This window comes from Mesocricetus auratus, unplaced genomic scaffold (assembly GCF_017639785.1).
Source record: "Mesocricetus auratus isolate SY011 unplaced genomic scaffold, BCM_Maur_2.0 Super-Scaffold_100008, whole genome shotgun sequence".
NCBI classification, from domain to species: domain Eukaryota; kingdom Metazoa; phylum Chordata; class Mammalia; order Rodentia; family Cricetidae; genus Mesocricetus; species Mesocricetus auratus.
In genome coordinates this window covers 58,561,058-58,579,187 of record NW_024429192.1, presented here as the reverse complement: position 1 = coordinate 58,579,187, position 18,130 = coordinate 58,561,058, and the positions used below count along the sequence as shown (strand labels likewise).

At 38.7% G+C, this 18,130-nt stretch overlaps 1 protein-coding gene across 1 annotated transcript in view; it reads left to right on the top strand.

Moving 5' to 3' along the window:
• The window catches only part of Ubxn7 (UBX domain protein 7), a 59,328-nt gene extending 41,198 nt beyond the window's left edge, over positions 1–18,130 (top strand). The window contains exons 6-11 of the mRNA XM_040750928.1: positions 221–367; positions 2,499–2,589; positions 3,230–3,357; positions 7,323–7,716; positions 7,829–7,908; positions 10,513–18,130. Of these exons, the coding sequence (XP_040606862.1) occupies positions 221–367; positions 2,499–2,589; positions 3,230–3,357; positions 7,323–7,716; positions 7,829–7,908; positions 10,513–10,674 (1,002 nt within the window). The 3' untranslated portion in view covers positions 10,675–18,130. The remainder of the gene's footprint in view (positions 1–220; positions 368–2,498; positions 2,590–3,229; positions 3,358–7,322; positions 7,717–7,828; positions 7,909–10,512) is intronic.

Below are 18,130 nucleotides of genomic sequence, written 5' to 3'. Positions count from 1 at the left end.
GCTGAAATATACCAGTGACCACATAGAAACTTTTTTGTTTTTTGAGACAGGGTTTCTCTGTGTAGCCCCAGCTGTCCTGGAATTTACTCTGAAGACCAGGCTGACCTCAAAAACAGAGATTCTCTTGCCTTTGCCTCTCAAGTGCTGGGATTAAAGGTGTGCACCACCATTGTCTGGCTAGAAACTGTTTTTTAATAAATATTTAACTTTACTCTTATAGGCCAAAGAGTGTGGCCAGATGCAGAATAAGTGGCTGATGATAAACATTCAGAATGTACAAGACTTTGCCTGCCAGTGTCTCAACCGTGACGTGTGGAGCAATGAAGCTGTGAAGAATATTATCCGGGAACATTTCATTTTCTGGCAGGTGAGAAGACAGTTAATTAAAGATTTTATCATTTTTTATTTTTATAGTGTAGGATGTTGTGGAGGAGAAATGGGGCTACAAACTGGGAAAAGGGAATTCATTTATGATGTAAGTTAACGGTAAATAGTAAGGGTAAGGGCAACAGTGAAGAAGTAATGGAGGGGAAAAAAAAAGAACTAAGCCATGCGATACTCACACTTGAGGAGCATCTTGACAGTCAGTCTACAGCTGTACAACTGAGAAGAAAAGCCGTGGAAGCCCACGCAGCTTAGGTATTTCTAGAAAACTCTGAAAGGTTCAAAGGAAGCAGGTGAAATTAACAATAGTATTTCTTCTTTAAATCAATGAATGATATAACATTAACATTTTAATGCTCTGTGTATGTGTTGAATTCTCAAGATCTGGTATGTATTTCATGCTTATTGCATGGATTAGTCCAATGGCCATGAGGAACACATCTTAGAGCATTGGAGAAACACTAAACTTGTGTTTGAGCTTGAGTTTGTTACTCTTTGACTAGTGTTTTAGCTTAGTATTCTTTAGTGTCCCAGATGTAATACCTTTTTGTGTAAATTATCTAGTTAAAACTAGGTAGCCTACTTCTAATTTCCCTTTTGTTCTAGTCTTTTTATTTGGTTGGTTTTGTTGTTGTTTTGTTTGTTTGGTTTGGTTTGGGTTTTGGTTTTTAGGAGAGGCTTGCTACTTGGGATTCAACCTGGGCCTCCTGCAAGCTAGGCAAATGCTCTACCATTGAGCTAGTCTCCATCCTCCTTTTTAGTTTTTTTTTTTTCCCCCAAGACAGGGCTTCCCTGGAACTCACCACACTGGCTTAAGCCCAGAGATTCACTTGCCTCTCCCTCCTGAGTGCTGGAATTAAAGGTGTGCACCTCTAGGGTTCAGCTCCTTTTTAGCATTTGAAACCACCCCAAGTAGGCTTTGGATTTTTGACCCTCTGACCTCAGATACCTGAGTAGCTGGGAAGTACAGCCTAGGCAGGCCCAGTTTCAATTTCTAGTTGTTAAAAAGTTACAGAAAATAACTTAAACTTGATATTTTTCTTATTCTAAGATATATTACTACTGATGCTATTGATTTACCTGTTTGTGTTTTACAGTCTGATAAATTCAGTGGGAATTTTTTTCATTATTATTACTATATAATTGTGTGCTGTATGGGTATAGGTATGTGATATGAAGGATTGAGAACAACTTTTGGAAATTAGGTTCTGGGAATCAAACTCAGGTTGTCAGACTTTTGCTGTAACACTTATCTTGGTGGCCTCTGTGATTGGTTTGTTTGTTTGGGGGTTGTTTTTTTGAGACAGGGTTTCTGTGTATAACTGTATGGCTGTTCTGGAACTCACTCTGTAGATCAGACTGGCCTTAAATTTACAGAGAGCAGTGATTAAAGGCATGCACCATCACTTCCAGGCTCTGTGATTTTGGTTTTTCGAGACACGGTTTCTCTGTATTGTTTTTGGAGGCTGTCCTGGAACTCACTCTGTAGACCAGGCTGGCCTCGAACTCACAGAGATCCACCTGCCTCTGCCTCCCAAGTGCTGGGATTAAAGGCGTGTGCCACCAACGCCCGGCTGATTTTTTTTTTAATGGCAGAATTCCTTTTATTTTATTCAAATATTGACTGAATATTTTTACATCTCTGCCTAATAAAATGTTGGGTTTTTAAACTTATAATCTTAATATATTATGATTTATTAAAGTACCTGTACTGTGTCAGGTATAGTGGCACATGCCTTTAATCTCAGCACTTAGGAGACAAGAGGCAGGTAGAGCTCTGTGAGTTCAAGGACAGCCTGGTCTACATAGTGAACTCTAGGACAGCCAGAGCTACATGGTGAGACCCTGTCTCAAAAATAAACCAAAGCAAACAAAAAACCCATAGATGGACAGATACTTGAAAGGGAAGAGGAATAGGTTGGTATGTTCATACTGAGTTTTCAGAAGAGATTGTGAGTAGGATATAAGCCCATACTGGATCCTACTTCCCCTTTCACATGGGAATGAGAATTTAGCATGTTTGTCAAAGGCTTACATGGAAACTTCATTGCTGTTAGTAGATAACATTACAGTCCGCCTTTTTTAAGAGGCTTTTTATATCATTGGCTTAACAGGTTTATCACGACAGCGAGGAAGGTCAGAGATACATACAGTTTTATAAATTAGGGGATTTCCCCTATGTTTCCATCTTGGACCCACGGACAGGTAAGTTATATCAAATTACAGCTTCTATCATTTATTTTTCAATACCTAAATAGTTGATTACTATTTGATTGGATCTGGTTCCAGAAATACAATAGTTAAGCAAAGGTTTTTTGTTGTTGTTGTTTGTTCCCATTATAATTGTGTAGACACCTTTGGGTGTGTATATTTAGAGACTCTATTTCTGGCAACGTAATGGGTGACATTTTGTGTTTGTGCAGTTCTTTTCTTTCAGAGGAAAACTGATACAATCATCTCTTTGTAAGGGTCTCCTTAGGTTTTCTATTATTAAATTGTTAAGATTATTTTAAATACTGGTTGAACTACTCTAAGAGCACTAAAGGATGAGCTGGTTTCATCATTAATTATATTTTATTTAAATTTTGCTTTGTTTAAATTTCTTCTTCCTGAATGGCTGTAAATAGTGCCAGCAGATAATTTTCCTGTCATAGGTGGGAATCTATCAATGAGTTGTAATTGCTCTTGTCTATGGTTACAACAAAACTGTGTGACTTCAACAAGTGAAGGATGAGGATATGAATTTGTGGCAAAGTTTAACTATACATATGGCAATTATTTAATGAGTGTGGTTAGAAGAACTGTTGATTTTATGTTTACATGTCTTAAATTTTTTAATTTTTAGGTCAGAAGCTTGTAGAGTGGCACCAATTAGATGTATCGTCTTTCTTGGACCAAGTAACAGGGTTTCTGGGTGAACACGGACAACTGGATGGACTTTCTAGCAGTCCCCCCAAAAAATGTGCCAGATCAGTAAGTATAAGTGATGGGTGACTGGATGTACTTATATGTCAGCATCTTGTGTAAAATGCCTAATATTAAAGTGATGCTTATAATAATGTAAGTAGTGGACAATTAGGGTCTCCGGCTGTATTTCTTAGATACCTTCTTATTTTTTTGATAGTTTTCTACAGAAGGATTTCATCTAGTCAGTGAAATCATAAGATATATATACAAGCCGGGTGCTGATGGTGCACGCCTTTAATCGCAGCACTCAGGAGGCAGGGAAAGGTGGATCTGTGTGAGTTTGAGGCTAGCCTGGTCTACAAGAGCAAGTTCCAGGACAGCTTCCAAAGCTACACCCCACACACACACCACAAAAGACATGTGTACAACCCCCTCCACATACTCATAATTAAAACATAAAAATGATACCTAAAAAAAGAAAGGAACAATATAGATATGGAGAACTGATATGGCCAAGTTGCTGGTGGAGGCATCTTCTTCTAAGAGTGTCTCTGGGAGGGCTTCTCATGACAGACTGAAGCAACAGTGGTGGATATTAGGTTTTTTTCACTTGGGATATTATTTGGCATTATTACTGGCTAGATAGCTTTAAGTCCTGGGATGCTCTGGCTCTCCCAGAGTTTATTTTTATACTTAATATCTGCAGTATGTTATTATGCAGTCATCTTTGCTAGTTGATATCATGATTGATTTCAAGTATAAGATCTTCAAAGATAAGGCAGTCTCACTTTGGCTATAATTGCTGTTTGGGTTTTGATGGCAATGAGAATGAAATTATGTTATCTTTAGAAGTCTATTGTATAGTGGTAAAAATAGTTATTTGAAGTTATCTAAAATAAGTACCAAATTAAAATTAAATTAGTGAAACTTTTCTGTTTGTTTTGAGAGTTTCACATTTCTTTACAAAATTTAGAACCAGCTTGTTACTTAATACAAGAAAACATGCTAGAATTTTAATTTGGATTGCACTAGTTCTGTGGACATCTAGTAATTGAATCTTCAGGTTTGGTAGTATGGAATATATCTCCCTATTTCTGCGTCTTTTAATTTCTCCCAACAATGTTTTCTTGTTCTTTTGTATTGACCTTAGAGTGTATCCTCATTAAACAAATTTATTAATTTGAATAGCAAGATACATCTTGCTGTTAGCTGATATATATGTATGCATGCATGTATATATGTGTATACAGAGTTTGACACTTTATTCATTTATTTTTGTGATCCAAGCTTACTTATAGAAGCATAGGTGAGAAATCAGGAGCACTGGCACCTTACCAGTGGCTACACTCCTAAATAAAATGTCCTTCCTGTTCCCAGCAACCATTAACTGCTTATCTAAGGGAGAGGTTGTACCCTTGTTAGTCCTTTCCAGGGCAGGGAGTTGATGAACCCACCTTGTGCAGGAATTACACAGGTGATCACAGCCACTGTGCATTTAGGTGTTCAATTTTGTCATGCCAGAAGACACTGTTTCACATCCCTCCACCCCATCCTTCACATCTTACATTCTTACTGCCTGCTCTTCCACCATGTCCTCTAACCCTGGAGAGGCTGCTATGAATGCTATAGTCCCATTTATGGCTGAACGGTCAGCATTATTTTCCACATTTTAACCACTTATGAGTCTTTGCAGTTACCATTGTCCACTGCAGAAAGAAGCTTCTGTAACTAAATCAACAGCAGCACTAATCTGACTGTTGGAGTCTCTCAATGCTCCTTCTCTGGCTCCTGGAGACTTGTCTCACCACTAGAAGTTCCTCTGTCTGGTTATAGTTTCTTTTTTAAATTTGTGTATTTGTGTGGTGTGTGTGCATGTATGTTCCTGTGTATGATGGCATGTGTGTAAGAGAATAGTAGTCATAATCATAATACGGGGCAGCAGAAATGGCTCTGTGGATAAGAGCACTTACTTCTCTTCTAGAAAAGCCTAGTTTAGTTCCCTGCACCCAAATCAGACAACTCATAACCACCTGTAGCTCCAGTTCCAGGGGATTCAATGCCTTCTTCTAGACCCTGTAGGGACATGGCATGTTCATGGTATACATCCATAACTAAGTTCCATTCAGGTGTTCCATATTTTGTGACTTTTAAAAATGAAATCTGTGGGGGCTGGAGAGATGGCTCAGAGGTTAAGAGCACTGACTGCTCTTCCAGGGGTCCTGAGTTCAATTCCCAGCAACCACATGGTGGCTCACAATCATCTACAATTCAATCTGGTGTCCTCTTCTGGCATGTAGGCAGAACACTGTGTGTGTATGTGTGTGTGTGTGTGTGTGTGTGTGTATATATATATATATATATATATGTATATATATATCTTTTTTTTTTCTGGTTTTTCGAGACAGGGTTTCTCTGTGGCTTTGGAGGCTGTCCTGGAACTCGCTCTGTAGACCAGGCTGTCCTCGAACTCACAGAGATCCGCCTGCCTCTGCCTCCCGAGTGCTAGGATTAAAGGCTAGCCTGGTCTACATAGCAAGTTCTAGGATAGCCGGGACTACACAGAGAAACCCTGTCTTGAAAAACCAAAAAGAAAGAAAGAAAACGGGCTGGAGAGATGGCTCAGAGGTTAAGAACACTCGCTGCTCTTCCAGAGGTCCTGAGTTCGATTCCCAGCAACCATATGGTGGCTCACAACCATCTGTAATGAGATCTGGTGCCCTCTTCTGACCTGCAGAACACTATATACATAATAAATAAATATTTAAAAAAAGAAAGAAAGAAAGAAAGAAACTTTGATGTTCAAAACTTTAACAAGAAAAGATTAGAAATTTGCATTGCTCTGACTGTTAGATGGCTTGGTAGATAAAGGCACTTTCTACCAAGCTTGATGACTTGGATCTAATCTCTAGAACTCTCATGGTGGAAGGAGAGAACAGACTCCTGGAAGTTGTACTTTGACTCATATGTGTATGCACTGGCTGCACAGCCACACACACATGCACACATGCACTCACTTTTGCAATAAATAAAAGGAATTGTATTTCTCGTTATCATAGTGAAAATTTTCATTATAGTTACTAAACTTTCAAGAATTTAGTTACCCTAGTCACATACACCACAAAATTTTTCCCTTTGGATTTTTCTTTTCTTTTTTTTTTTCGAGAAAAGATCTCACATTCTGGAAGTCAATCTTATAGGCATGGGCTGGAGAGATGGCTCAGTGGTTAAGAGCACTGGCTGCTCTTCCAGAGGATCAGGGTTCAAGTCTCAGCACCCATATTGCAGCTCACAGCTGTCTGTAAACTCCAGACTGTGTAGCCCTCACTCATAAAATAAAATTTATTATGTAGCACATAAAATAAATAATTCATAAAAAACAGTAACAAAACAACAAAACTTGCAATCTTCCTACCTCCGCCTCCCAAGTGTTAAATCCTGGGAGGACTGGCATGGCATACACCACCATGCCATATTTTGATAATGTCATTTCCTTGTTTTGAATGCTAAGAATCATTGTATTTAGTGATAACCAAAGGAGACATCTGATGTTTAATCATTTTAAAAATAGTAGGTTGGCTTTATAACTTTAGTTCTTTTGCTAAACAAAAATAAGAAGCTATTTTCTTGACTGCTCATTTTGATGCCAAAAATGCCTGGGCTTAAAATACCAGTGTACTAAGTACTTTGAGATTTTCTGTGTTGTTTATTTGTGTTTCAAATGGTCTCACTGTGTAATACAGGCTAGCCTTAGACATTGAGCAATCTCCCATCTCTGTTTCATGAATGCTGGCATTATAGGTATGTGCCACCATATCCAGGTTAATGATAACCTTTTTATCTTGCCTTTAAAATATCCATTTCAATTTGACTTTGTGATACTAAGTCCTTGACCTCACATTGTGCAAGAGACAGATTCTACTTTGGCAGAAAATCATAGTGATATGTTGACTGGCGTGTTTTTTATACCCTGTTTGAGTGGTTTTTTGTTTAACTGTTATTCTTTCCACCTGTGTTTTGACTGCACCTCATAGGAGAGCCTCATAGATGCCAGTGAAGACAGCCAGCTGGAAGCTGCCATCAGAGCCTCCTTGCAGGAAACACATTTCGACTCAGCACAGGCAAAACAGGATAGCCGCTCAGATGAAGAATCTGAATCCGAACTTTTTTCTGGCAGTGAGGAATTCATTTCGGTTTGTGGCTCTGATGAAGAAGAGGAGGTAGAGAATCTTGCTAAGTCCAGAAAGTCTCCTCATAAAGATCTGGGGCATAGAAAAGAGGAGAACAGAAGGCCACTGACTGAGCCCCCAGCCAGAACTGAGCCTGGCACAGCCACAAACCATCAAGGATTGCCAGCCATGGATCCTGAGGTCTTGGAGATGTCACCTGAAAAGTCAGATGGAATAGTGGAGGGGATAGATGTAAATGGTGGGTTACAGGATAGACCTGCTTTACTTACCAGACTTGAATGTACTGAATGGCTTGCTTTATAGATAAATCTCCCATATTAAACACCCATGTGTATTTAACTTTTCCTTAGGACCAAAAGCACAGCTGATGCTAAGGTACCCAGATGGAAAAAGAGAGCAGATCACTCTTCCAGAACAAGCTAAACTGCTGGTGAGTTTATCTCACTGAAACATATGATTGAAGCAAAGAAACTGATTGTTTGTGGTGCTAGGGATCCCCTTACCTAATGCATACTAAGCAGACCCTACCACTATTCTGTACCCTTATCCTAGAGAACATAGAAAATTGAAGTCAAGTAGATATTGTATTGCTGGACTCTCTGACATAGATGTAGGGTATCTGTTATCTAACTCGAAGCTTACTATCAAGAGTCTTAGTTTGGGAGGGTTGTTGTGATTTTTTTTTTTTTACTTGTTTTTTGTTTTTGTTTTGACACAGGGCTTCACTATGTAGCCCTGGCTAGCCTGGACTCAGAGATTTGCCTGCCTCAGCCTCCTAAATGCTGGAATTAAGACTGTGGTCTCACTTTATAGCCCATGCTAGCCTGGAACTCAAAACAGTCTTTCTGCTTAGCCTCCCAAGTGCTGCATGCCTGTCTTATTTTTAATTAGTTTGTTTTCTTCTCATTCTTTTAGGCAAGTCACAGGCTAGCTCAGGCTTTTCAGTTCTGTGTTTGTGTGGAATACACTGACTTCTGGAAAAGAAGTGGTGGATTTATGTGAAGACTATAGTGGGGATCTTGGGTTTCTTAGTAACTGTTACTACAAAATAGTTAAGAACCATGGTTCTGTATCTCTTCTGTGTTCTGCTAGAATTTTTTCTTTTGATTCTCTATTTTATTCCATTCTGTCTTTGTCTACCTGTAAGTTTTGTTTGCTCTTTGGTTTGCACATGACATCGCTTATCATGGTGCTTCCAAGAGCCTAACCTCTGAAAAGGAAAAGGAAATTGGTCTGACTAGCATAACTTAACCTATGGGTGGCCCCCACTCCAGCCCCACTTTGGTTAAGTACCTATACCTGGCCTGTCACTATGCTAAGTCACTTTCCTCATTTCTGCAACAAACTACTTGACAGAAACAGTTTAAGGGAGGAAAGGTTTTTTTCTGGCTCAGAAGAAATTTCTGAGAAATTTGATCAAGCAGAACAGGGTAGGCATGACAGTGAGAGCTTGGCAGAGGCTCTTTCTCTAGAGGTGGGACCTGGAGACTTGTTCATGTGGCTGTGAGTCAGGAAGCAGAGAGCTAGCACAGAGCCCGAGGGTGGAGAGGACCTTGAGAGGCCTGCCTGTGGTGACCTCTGCCAGCCAGGCCTTCCTCATGAAAGCTCAGAACACAAACCTTTGGGGACACTTATTGAAACTGAAACCAGGCAGCTGAAGATACTTATGCTGAAGACTGTGACGAGCAGTAGTTGCTGACTGGTGCCAGACTACTGAACTGCTACTGTTTACAATGGGGCAGAGGCAAGAGAAAGCAAAGATCCTCCACCATTCTAGTTCTGATAGCAATGTTAAGTGGAAAATTCCAGAATCAATTCATAAGTTTTAAATTACATACTATTCTGAATGGCACAATGAAACCTCCTACCATCACACTCCATCACCTATAATGTGAACCATTCCCTTTATCCAGGATAGCCAGGCTGTGAATGCCTGAGAGGTAATGGCCATCTTAGTTACCAAATGAATGGTATAGTTATCACAGGGTTTCTGACCAAGTAACTTCAAAAAGCTTTTAAAATTTATATTAAAATTTTTTTCAATGGGAGTGGTGGTGCACACCTTTAATCTCAGCACTTGGGAGGCAGAGGCAAACAAATGTCTGAGTTTGAGGCCAGCCTGGCCTATAGAGTGACTTCCAGGACAGCCAGGGATACGTAGTGAAACCCTTTCTTGGGGAGATATGAGTGACTGTTAGTTACTAATGGTCCTGCAACTTAATAGAAGTAATGCTGGTGTATATGTGTGTAGGCATATGTATAAAATTTATATGTATATATTGTTTTATTATTAGTTGTTTATATATCATTAGATATCTACTAGGGGTCATGGTGTATATTTCCTAGGGACAAGGGTTGCTACTGTGTAAACCACTATTATATTTTTATATGCATATAGTTTATTCTTATTTTATGTGCTTTGATGTTCTGCCTGCATATATGTCTGTGTGACGGTGTCACGTCTTGGAGTTAGACAGTTGTGAGCTGCCATGTGGGTGCTTCGAATAGAACTGGTGTCCTCTGGAAGAACAGTCAGTGCTCTTAACCATTGAGCCATCTCTCCAGCCTGTAGACCATTCTTTTGAGAAGTTTAGTTGCAAAACTGAGTAGAAAACTAGACAGTGGGTAGTGGAAAAAGATCACTGGAGAAGACTGAGCATGTTTATCTGATGAGAAAGCATTTGTAGAGAAGGAAGTATTGAAATTGTAACAGTTCTGTCGTCGTGGTTGATCATAGATAGAATGAAAGGACATATTCCCTGTTGAAGGGAAAAAAAACAGTGCTGTATTTTACAAATATTAACTGGGTTTATTTATTGGGGAGATAGCAGTGACTCCTTTAGTATCACATAGTAGCCCTAAGTTACTGGGTATAGATTTATCTTACTTATCCAAAGAAGTTTGGCTTTCTATAAGTTCTGACTATGTGAATAGCTTATTTTATCTAATATGATAAAAGTAGAGTACTCTTTTAAATTAGTCAGCATGGTGTTATTTCCAGCTAACAGTTTTGTCTTACTTTTGATTCTCATAGGCTTTGGTGAAGCACGTCCAGTCTAAAGGATATCCAAATGAACGTTTTGAACTTCTTACCAACTTCCCCCGGAGGAAGCTCTCTCATCTGGACTATGACATCACCTTACAAGAGGCAGGCCTCTGTCCTCAAGAGACTGTCTTTGTACAGGAAAGAAATTAACACCATGGCCTGACCTCTCTCAGCTTACCCCTTTTTCCCTTTTCCTGTGAGGTACCATGTCACTAAGTATGCATTTTGGCTCATAGGACTATAGAGCCAGAGCTGAGCAAGCAAGTCACCTGCCTTTATTTCTTTCTGTCACCTGTAATTAGTCTCTTTCCTGCTTATCTTTCTCTCTGTGATTTTCTTCCTTTTCTCACTTTGTTTCTTTCTTACTAAATGTGGTGACCAAATGGAAGTGTAATAAGATAAAAGATCTCTCCTAGTACTGGCAGCAGGAAATTTGTGTTCTAATAAGTAGTCTCTTGTGTGTGGCACCTCTTTGGGATCTAGTGGTGTTAACCCTAGACTCTTTTGACCTAAAATAACTAGAATCAGAATTAAAAACAACCCCCCTTTTTGTAAGCCCCCAATTTTGGAGGGAAAAGAAATTCTCTTAACATGCTTCTTGTTCTTCATGTAGGAAGATCTCTTAATGAGATCTTTTGTTTGTGTGGGAAAAGCATCCCTTATACTATTGCTCATTTTATTTAAAATTTCCATCAAGGGTTAAGAGTTATTTCCATGATGTGTGTTATTGGCAGAATGAGTGCCCAGTGTATTGTGTGTAGCACAGGCGGGGCTTTCAATGTCCTAGCCCGAGACAGTTTTCTTTATTAATACTCTGTTAGTTATATTCCTTTTTCCAGTCCTAGGATGAACCTGTAGTGAGCATCTTGTGTCTGGGCTAGGAAGGTGCTTGCTGTTTTTACCTGCACAGCAGATTGGTTCCTTTGTCTCCATTGTCTGAGTCTGTAGTGTTCTGTAGGAAGGCAGGTGTTCAATAATCATGTAGTACAATGGCTTGTAATTGTAACCACTATGGTTATTGGTTGTCCTATGTGCTTAAGGCATACTTAGGTATGTACCAGGGTTGGGTGGGTGGGCAGGGAGTGGGAAAACCTGCAGCTGAGAGTTGCTAGCAATGTTCTTTTGGTTAGAAATAGTGATTTCGTTTTTTACCCCCAATTGGAATAATCTCTAAAATGCTCTGGTAACTAATTGACTTTAAGGCCTCGTGCTGTTTTATTTTAGAAAAATCAAAACTGAAAGTCTCTGAGAGGAACACCTTGAAACTCTGTTCATAAGACAGCAGTTAGTAAGAGGGACATTACCAGTAACCACCAAATGTGAATCTTTTTTTGCCAACAAGTCACATTCAAATTGTATTTGGTGAAAGCTTTTTTCAGTATTATTTAGAAGAGGCCACCTGAGTCTGAGTGGTACTATTGATCAGCTTCACTATGTGCTCAGTTCTTTCCTTGAGCTTTTAGGTAGAATGCTCTAGCAGGGCAGTAGTGATTTGATGGAAAAATCAAAACTTTAAACTGCTTATAACACCATTTCTATAGAATGACCTTGTCAAGTGGAGATTTTGATTGAATCTTGAACTTGAGGAACATACATTGTAATTGCTCAAAGACCTTTGGGTTCCTGTGTACTTGGAGATTGCTTTATTGGCAACTAGGGGATTAAAAAGATAAGCTAAAGATATGTGGTATGTTGCTAGTATGTAATAATAGAATATGGTTGTTAATGGTTGAATTTTGAGGGACCTCCCTAAAGAATGGGTTATGTATCTCCTCAAGGAAATCATGAGAAATTCTGTTATTTTTCAGTGAGTCCTTTTGAATTAATGTTCTTACATTTTTTTCTAAGTCTGTGTAAGTGCTTATGTATACGTATATAATTGTATGAATATTTATAAATATATTTATATAATTACAATTTCATTTATACTTTGAGTCAAAGTTCTCTCTTTAGATTGGTGACTGAATAATACCACTTTGTTTTTCATAGCGCTTGAGGCTTAGCCAACAGTTTGGATTTATTGAACAAGCATGTTAACTCCTCAGTTGTAGCTCTGAACTTGAATAGAAACGGCTGTCTGAGGAATGGAGCTGTATGCTCTGAAGCATCACAGCCTAAAGCCTCCGGGAGCCACAGGGTAAAAGAAGGAGAGTCCTCAACTTTGCTGTGCTGGCACCATCTCCACTCCAACACAGACCCAGCGAAAGCCCCAGTCAATCAAGAGTTTTCCATAGAGGACTCTGCTGCATCCTCTTGTCCTGTTCTTTTAGGTTGTGTCTTGAGACCCTGATACAGGATTTCTGAATGAGAGGGTGTATGCAGTTCTTTTATATGCTCAGCACTGGCAAATCCATTTATGAGAACCAAATTAAGATGCTGAGGATGTATGTGAGTTAAGAGACAGGGCGTTATACATTTATCAAGCTTAGTCAGGATGATGAGCTAGCTGTAGGGAATTTTACTTCATTTTGACCAGGAGTGTGATTATCAGGGTTGGTCCATGGGAGGAAGGGTTATGGATTATACATGAGGGAAATAAACGGGAATATTGCCTTGCTCAAGTATTTAATCTATTACATTTGTTTTAGTTCTTCTGCAAGTTATTTGTCTTTCAAGGGAAGGCTTTTATTGGACAGTCAAATGAGGTCTGTGAGGTTAGTTAAACATATTCCCTGTAGGTAGTAAAAACAGGTGAAAAGTATTTAAAGTAAGGAGGAAAGGGACAGGATAGGCTTGAGAGTGACATAAAGAAAGGGAATGAAGACTAGTGAGAAAAGTGAGAGGAGTACTGTTTGGACTTGAGAGACCAGTACCGGGTGAGGGAGAGCATATGCTGTGTGTACTGTGTATGTTTCTTCCTTCAGTCTTCATGCAGCCCCTACACAGTATATTCTGCTCATTTATAAATGAGGAAGACAACTGGAATTCATACAGCTTGCTCAGTGTGTCATTACTAGTAAGGGCCAAGTTAAAATTAGAGCCGAGAGTCTGTTCTTTACCCTTGTGTGGTGTGGTGTGTTGTCCTACATCAGTTGTAGTCCCTTTACTCTGAGGTCATCTTATTATTATTTGGCTTTGCAAACTAAGAATTTTTGTTTCCTTAAAACTGGAAGGTGTAGTTGGGGTCAAGATTATAGGATTTTTGCTCTCCCTATAAAATCCTAATTATGCCATTTTTAACAGACATTTGTCTATTGCTTTTTGTTGTTGTTTTTTGTTTTTTTACGAGACAGGGTTTCTCTGTATTGTTTTGGAGGCTGTCGGTCCAGCCTGGCCTCGAACTCACAGAGATCCGCCTGTGTCTATTACTTTTTAAAATAATTCAATAAGGAATTATTTGCCAAGAATAGATGGAACCATAGGAAAGATAAAAAAAGAAGAAGCTACAGTTATCTTTTCTCATAGATTATCCATGATAGGCTATTCAACAACCCTTTGTTCTTTATACCTTTTTGTTTTATCCTGTATACAACTCTCTGTATTAGCATTCTGTTGAGTCTGAGTTGAAAGTCAGAAATACTTTGAAAGCTAAGGTCTGATTCTACTGTTTTATCCAGTTATGGAGTCATGTATATACATGCATAACAGCAGGAAGGGGAATGTTAACCCTTTCAGGGTTGAACTGTGGTTACAATAGGAACTCAAGAGGGAAGGATAGTATAGGTCTAGTTAGGGGTGTTCTCACAGAGAAGAAATATGGATGGTAGCAAGCACTGTGGCTCATTCTTTCAGTCTGCCTCTTGAAAGTACCAAATTTGGGGCATTAAGTTTACCAGTAAGTTAAGACCTTTGCCCGAGTAATAAAGAATTTTGAACTCAAGTACTAAAAACTCTTTAATTAGCAGGAATCTCACTTGAACACTTAAGAAGAATACCAAAGGGCGCCTGAAAAATGAAGGCAAGATTTCTCTCCCTGGGTACAATACGTGGTGTTTGATCCTGGGACAAAGAAGGCTGACTGATGGGTTCAGTGCACTTGGGTAACAGCTTTGCTTCTATCTTGGCAAGTTACTTTCTTCTGGCTTCCGAATCTCTTATTTGACAAACAGAATCAGAGTAGATTAATAGTTCGCTGTCTTTTCAAGTCAAAGGACTTTAAGTGTTTTTAATTTTGACATGAGTGGGGAAGAATACAGTTAACTACTAATAGAATCAACCTCGTGGAGGAAGTGTACACCTGGAATCAGCCCTTACAGAAAAACTTTATCCCCCCCCCCAATGTTTTGTGTGTCTGGTCTCTCCCTTTATTTTATATCATTCTCAGACTAATTCAAGTGTTACAAAGTACTTGTTAATCGTTAATCAGTTCCTTTTGCTTTTTTTCTGTGTCCAAGTATCTTTTATCCAATGTGTCCTCACTGCCGTGACAGAAATCCCTCAAAGCAGAGTACAATAGTTACAGATCTAGTGGTCTTTAAACAGCCAATTATTTTTTAAGAACTTAACGCTGTAAGCCTAATGAGTTTTAAGGATGACTTGAAATGCAATGAATGCAGAGTGGGATGTCCCCAATACTGGAGCTGAATTTCTGTGCTTTAAGCTAAGTACTGGCTATGCAGTTGTGAAGTTGATTTACTGAAATTCACACTTGATTTGGGCAGATGTGACCTTTTCAAAGTTTCCATTAAGCTGAATGCTTAAAAATAGTTCTTGTCCCATAGAGTAGATCTTTATGGTGTCATACCTTTTAGAGATCTTTCATTTACTTACTTAATAGTAAATTACAGTGTACAAATTTATGAGTAATCTCTTGTATAAAACTAAAACTTGAAAAGTAATGAGTGTAGGAAGAACCAGCCTCTCAGACTCAAGCTTTGCAGCAGCTTAAGCCTTAATGAGTAGACTTCTTATGGCAGTCACTCGACCACCTAATTTACTCCCTGAGTTACATATCCTAAAGGCCCTGAACATTGAGCTTTGTTGGTTTGCCTTACTTAATTTCAGTTGTTTACTGTGAAACTTAGATTCCCTAGTTCACATTTTAGAATGGTGCAGGAATGTTCTTTAGAACTCAAAATAACCAAAGAGTGCCATTCTAATATAGTGATTTCTCCTGTAACACAGAGATTTAGTATTTCAGAGGTGGTTATTTGGGCTTTAGACTCACCTTTGTGTTAGTCCTGGTGATGAGACAGCTTAGAATTAAGAGGTATTGGTTTGTTGATTTTTTTTTTCTTTAAAGAGCAGAGATTATTATGTCCTTAGTTAGTTTCTCCCTTAAAGAACCTGGATGCCTAGGTTGTTGGATATGATGAAACCCTGAGGTGAAACAGCCTTTAATCTTTATTCTCCATTCTCTTTTTTTTTTTTTTTTTTTTTTTGTCTGTTTTGTTTGTTTTCGAACACTTAATGTAGGTCAGGAGAGCCTCTTTTTTTTTTTTTCTTTTTTTTTTTTTTTTTTTTTTTTTTTTTTTTCTTGAGACGAAGTCTCTGTCCTGACCTCTTAAGTGACTGTAGTTGAACATGACCTTGAACCTCTGGGTCCTCCTTGGATTACAGTGAGCCACCATCCCTGTCTCCATTCTTTTTCTAATTTTCTCCAAAAATTGTCATAGTTAATATACTTGGCTGTGTTTTTAAAATTATATTTCTAAGCTTTAGTATATACTTCTTATTTTTAATAAATTAATATAGAAGGGAATATTTTGAGGCAAACATCCTTTTTACAGCTCATTTCCTTCCTAAGGAGAATTCTCATTCCAAGTAAGAGAATGACTGGCTCTGTGATAAACCCCCAAGGCAGTTAGTTTGTTTATAGATTTTTGGTTGCCCTACTTAAATCTCACCATTCTTGTAAACATTTTGTTTTTTAAAGACACAACTGCTGAACCAGCACTTAGTTTAAAGCACACTCAGTAGCCCAGACTGGTCTGGAACGTATTAGCCTAGGTTGGCCTTGAGCTGTTCTGGGATCATAGGTGCAAGCCACTACACTTGGCTTAACCTGATTAATTTTGACTATGTTTTTAAGATGGCCTTTATACCATATAATCCCAAAATAAACTTGGGTTATCCAAATGGACTTGATTAAACATAGTGAAGAAGTTTGCAAAAACTTGCTCATGGGGCTGGAGGGATGAGCAGTTGTTCTCATAGAAATCCTGGGTTCGTGTCTCAGCAACCACATAAAAGTTCACAACTGTCTATAGCTCCAGTTCTAGAGGATCCAACTTGTCTGAGTCTGAGGCCACTAGGCATGCGCAGGAGGCTGAGACAGGAGGATTGCTAGTTCCAGTCAACCTAAAGTTATATACCAAGATCTTGACTCAAAAATAAAATTTTTCTTGCCTCGTCCTTTTTGGATATATCAGTAGTTTGCTTTGGCATGTGTTTGTATATCACAGTGCTTTTCTAGCCCCAATTAAATATCATCATTCTTTCAAGAGTTATAATTAAAGCTACCATAGTACCATATACAAGTGTCTGTATGAACACATCTCATTGCCCTGGGGGAAAATAGTGAGATATAGAAATACTCGTTTATATAGTGAGTCTATGTTTGATTTTATAAACCAGAAAACCATGGGTCTGGACAGATGGCTCAGCAGTTGAGGGTCTGGACAGATGGCTCAGCAGTTGAGAGTCCGTGCTGCCCTTGCAGAGGAACTGGGTTTATTTCCCTATACCCACATGGTAGGCCACAACCATCCATAACTTTGGTCCCAGGGGATCTGATGCCCTCTTCTGACTAGGCATGCATGTGGTACATAGATACACATGCAGGCAAAACAGTTGTACACACAAAATAAATTTTAAAAATTGTTTTAAAGATCTGCTCACATAATTAGAGATGTGAATACCAATGATAGTATTTTGCCTAAGAACAATCATAAGTATGGGAAGTTACATTATTGCACTTAATTCTTTGGCAGTTATCAACAGACTTTTATTGTGTAATGGTCCTTCATCTAACAATTAAATTGCTCTAAGATTTTAAATGCCTTATAAGGTCACTTAGGTTTTCCAATGGGAAGAAGAGGAGTCAAGCTAAACTGGCACAATAGGTAATGCCTAATCACCTGTCTCCACCAGAAAGGAAGCTGTGGGCTGGTGTGTATTCAGGACCCTGGGTTCAGTGTCCAGCATTACCAAGAAGAGCAGTTCTTAATCTAGGATACCCATAGTCACTTATTAATCATTAAAATTGTGGACTATTTTAAGTGAGATAAGTTCTGACCTGAAATTGGTTTTTCCCTTTCTCAAAATCCTTTGTTTTTACTTGTATTCATGGACTCATGTGAGAATTTTAACTGATAGGGAACCATTCATTCTGTATCAAGATAGCTGATGTTACAGTGTGTGTTCCTAAGATGAATTTCAAGCTAATGACATTAGAATATTTATATTCGGTTTGATACCTTGTTTTCAACAAATTGAGCTTTATAGTGTGCTTTTCTCGCAGCTGCTGAGTTTTGTTGTTGTTGTTTTTGTTTTATGTTTTGATTTTTCAAGACAGGGTTTCTCTGCGTAGCTCTGTAGACCTGGCTGGCCTAAAACTCACAGAGATCTGCCTGCCTCTGCCTCCCGAGTGCTGGGCACCCCTGCCCAGCTGCTTTGTTATTAACAATGGAAAATATCAATAAATTATAAGTGATATGATTCAAAA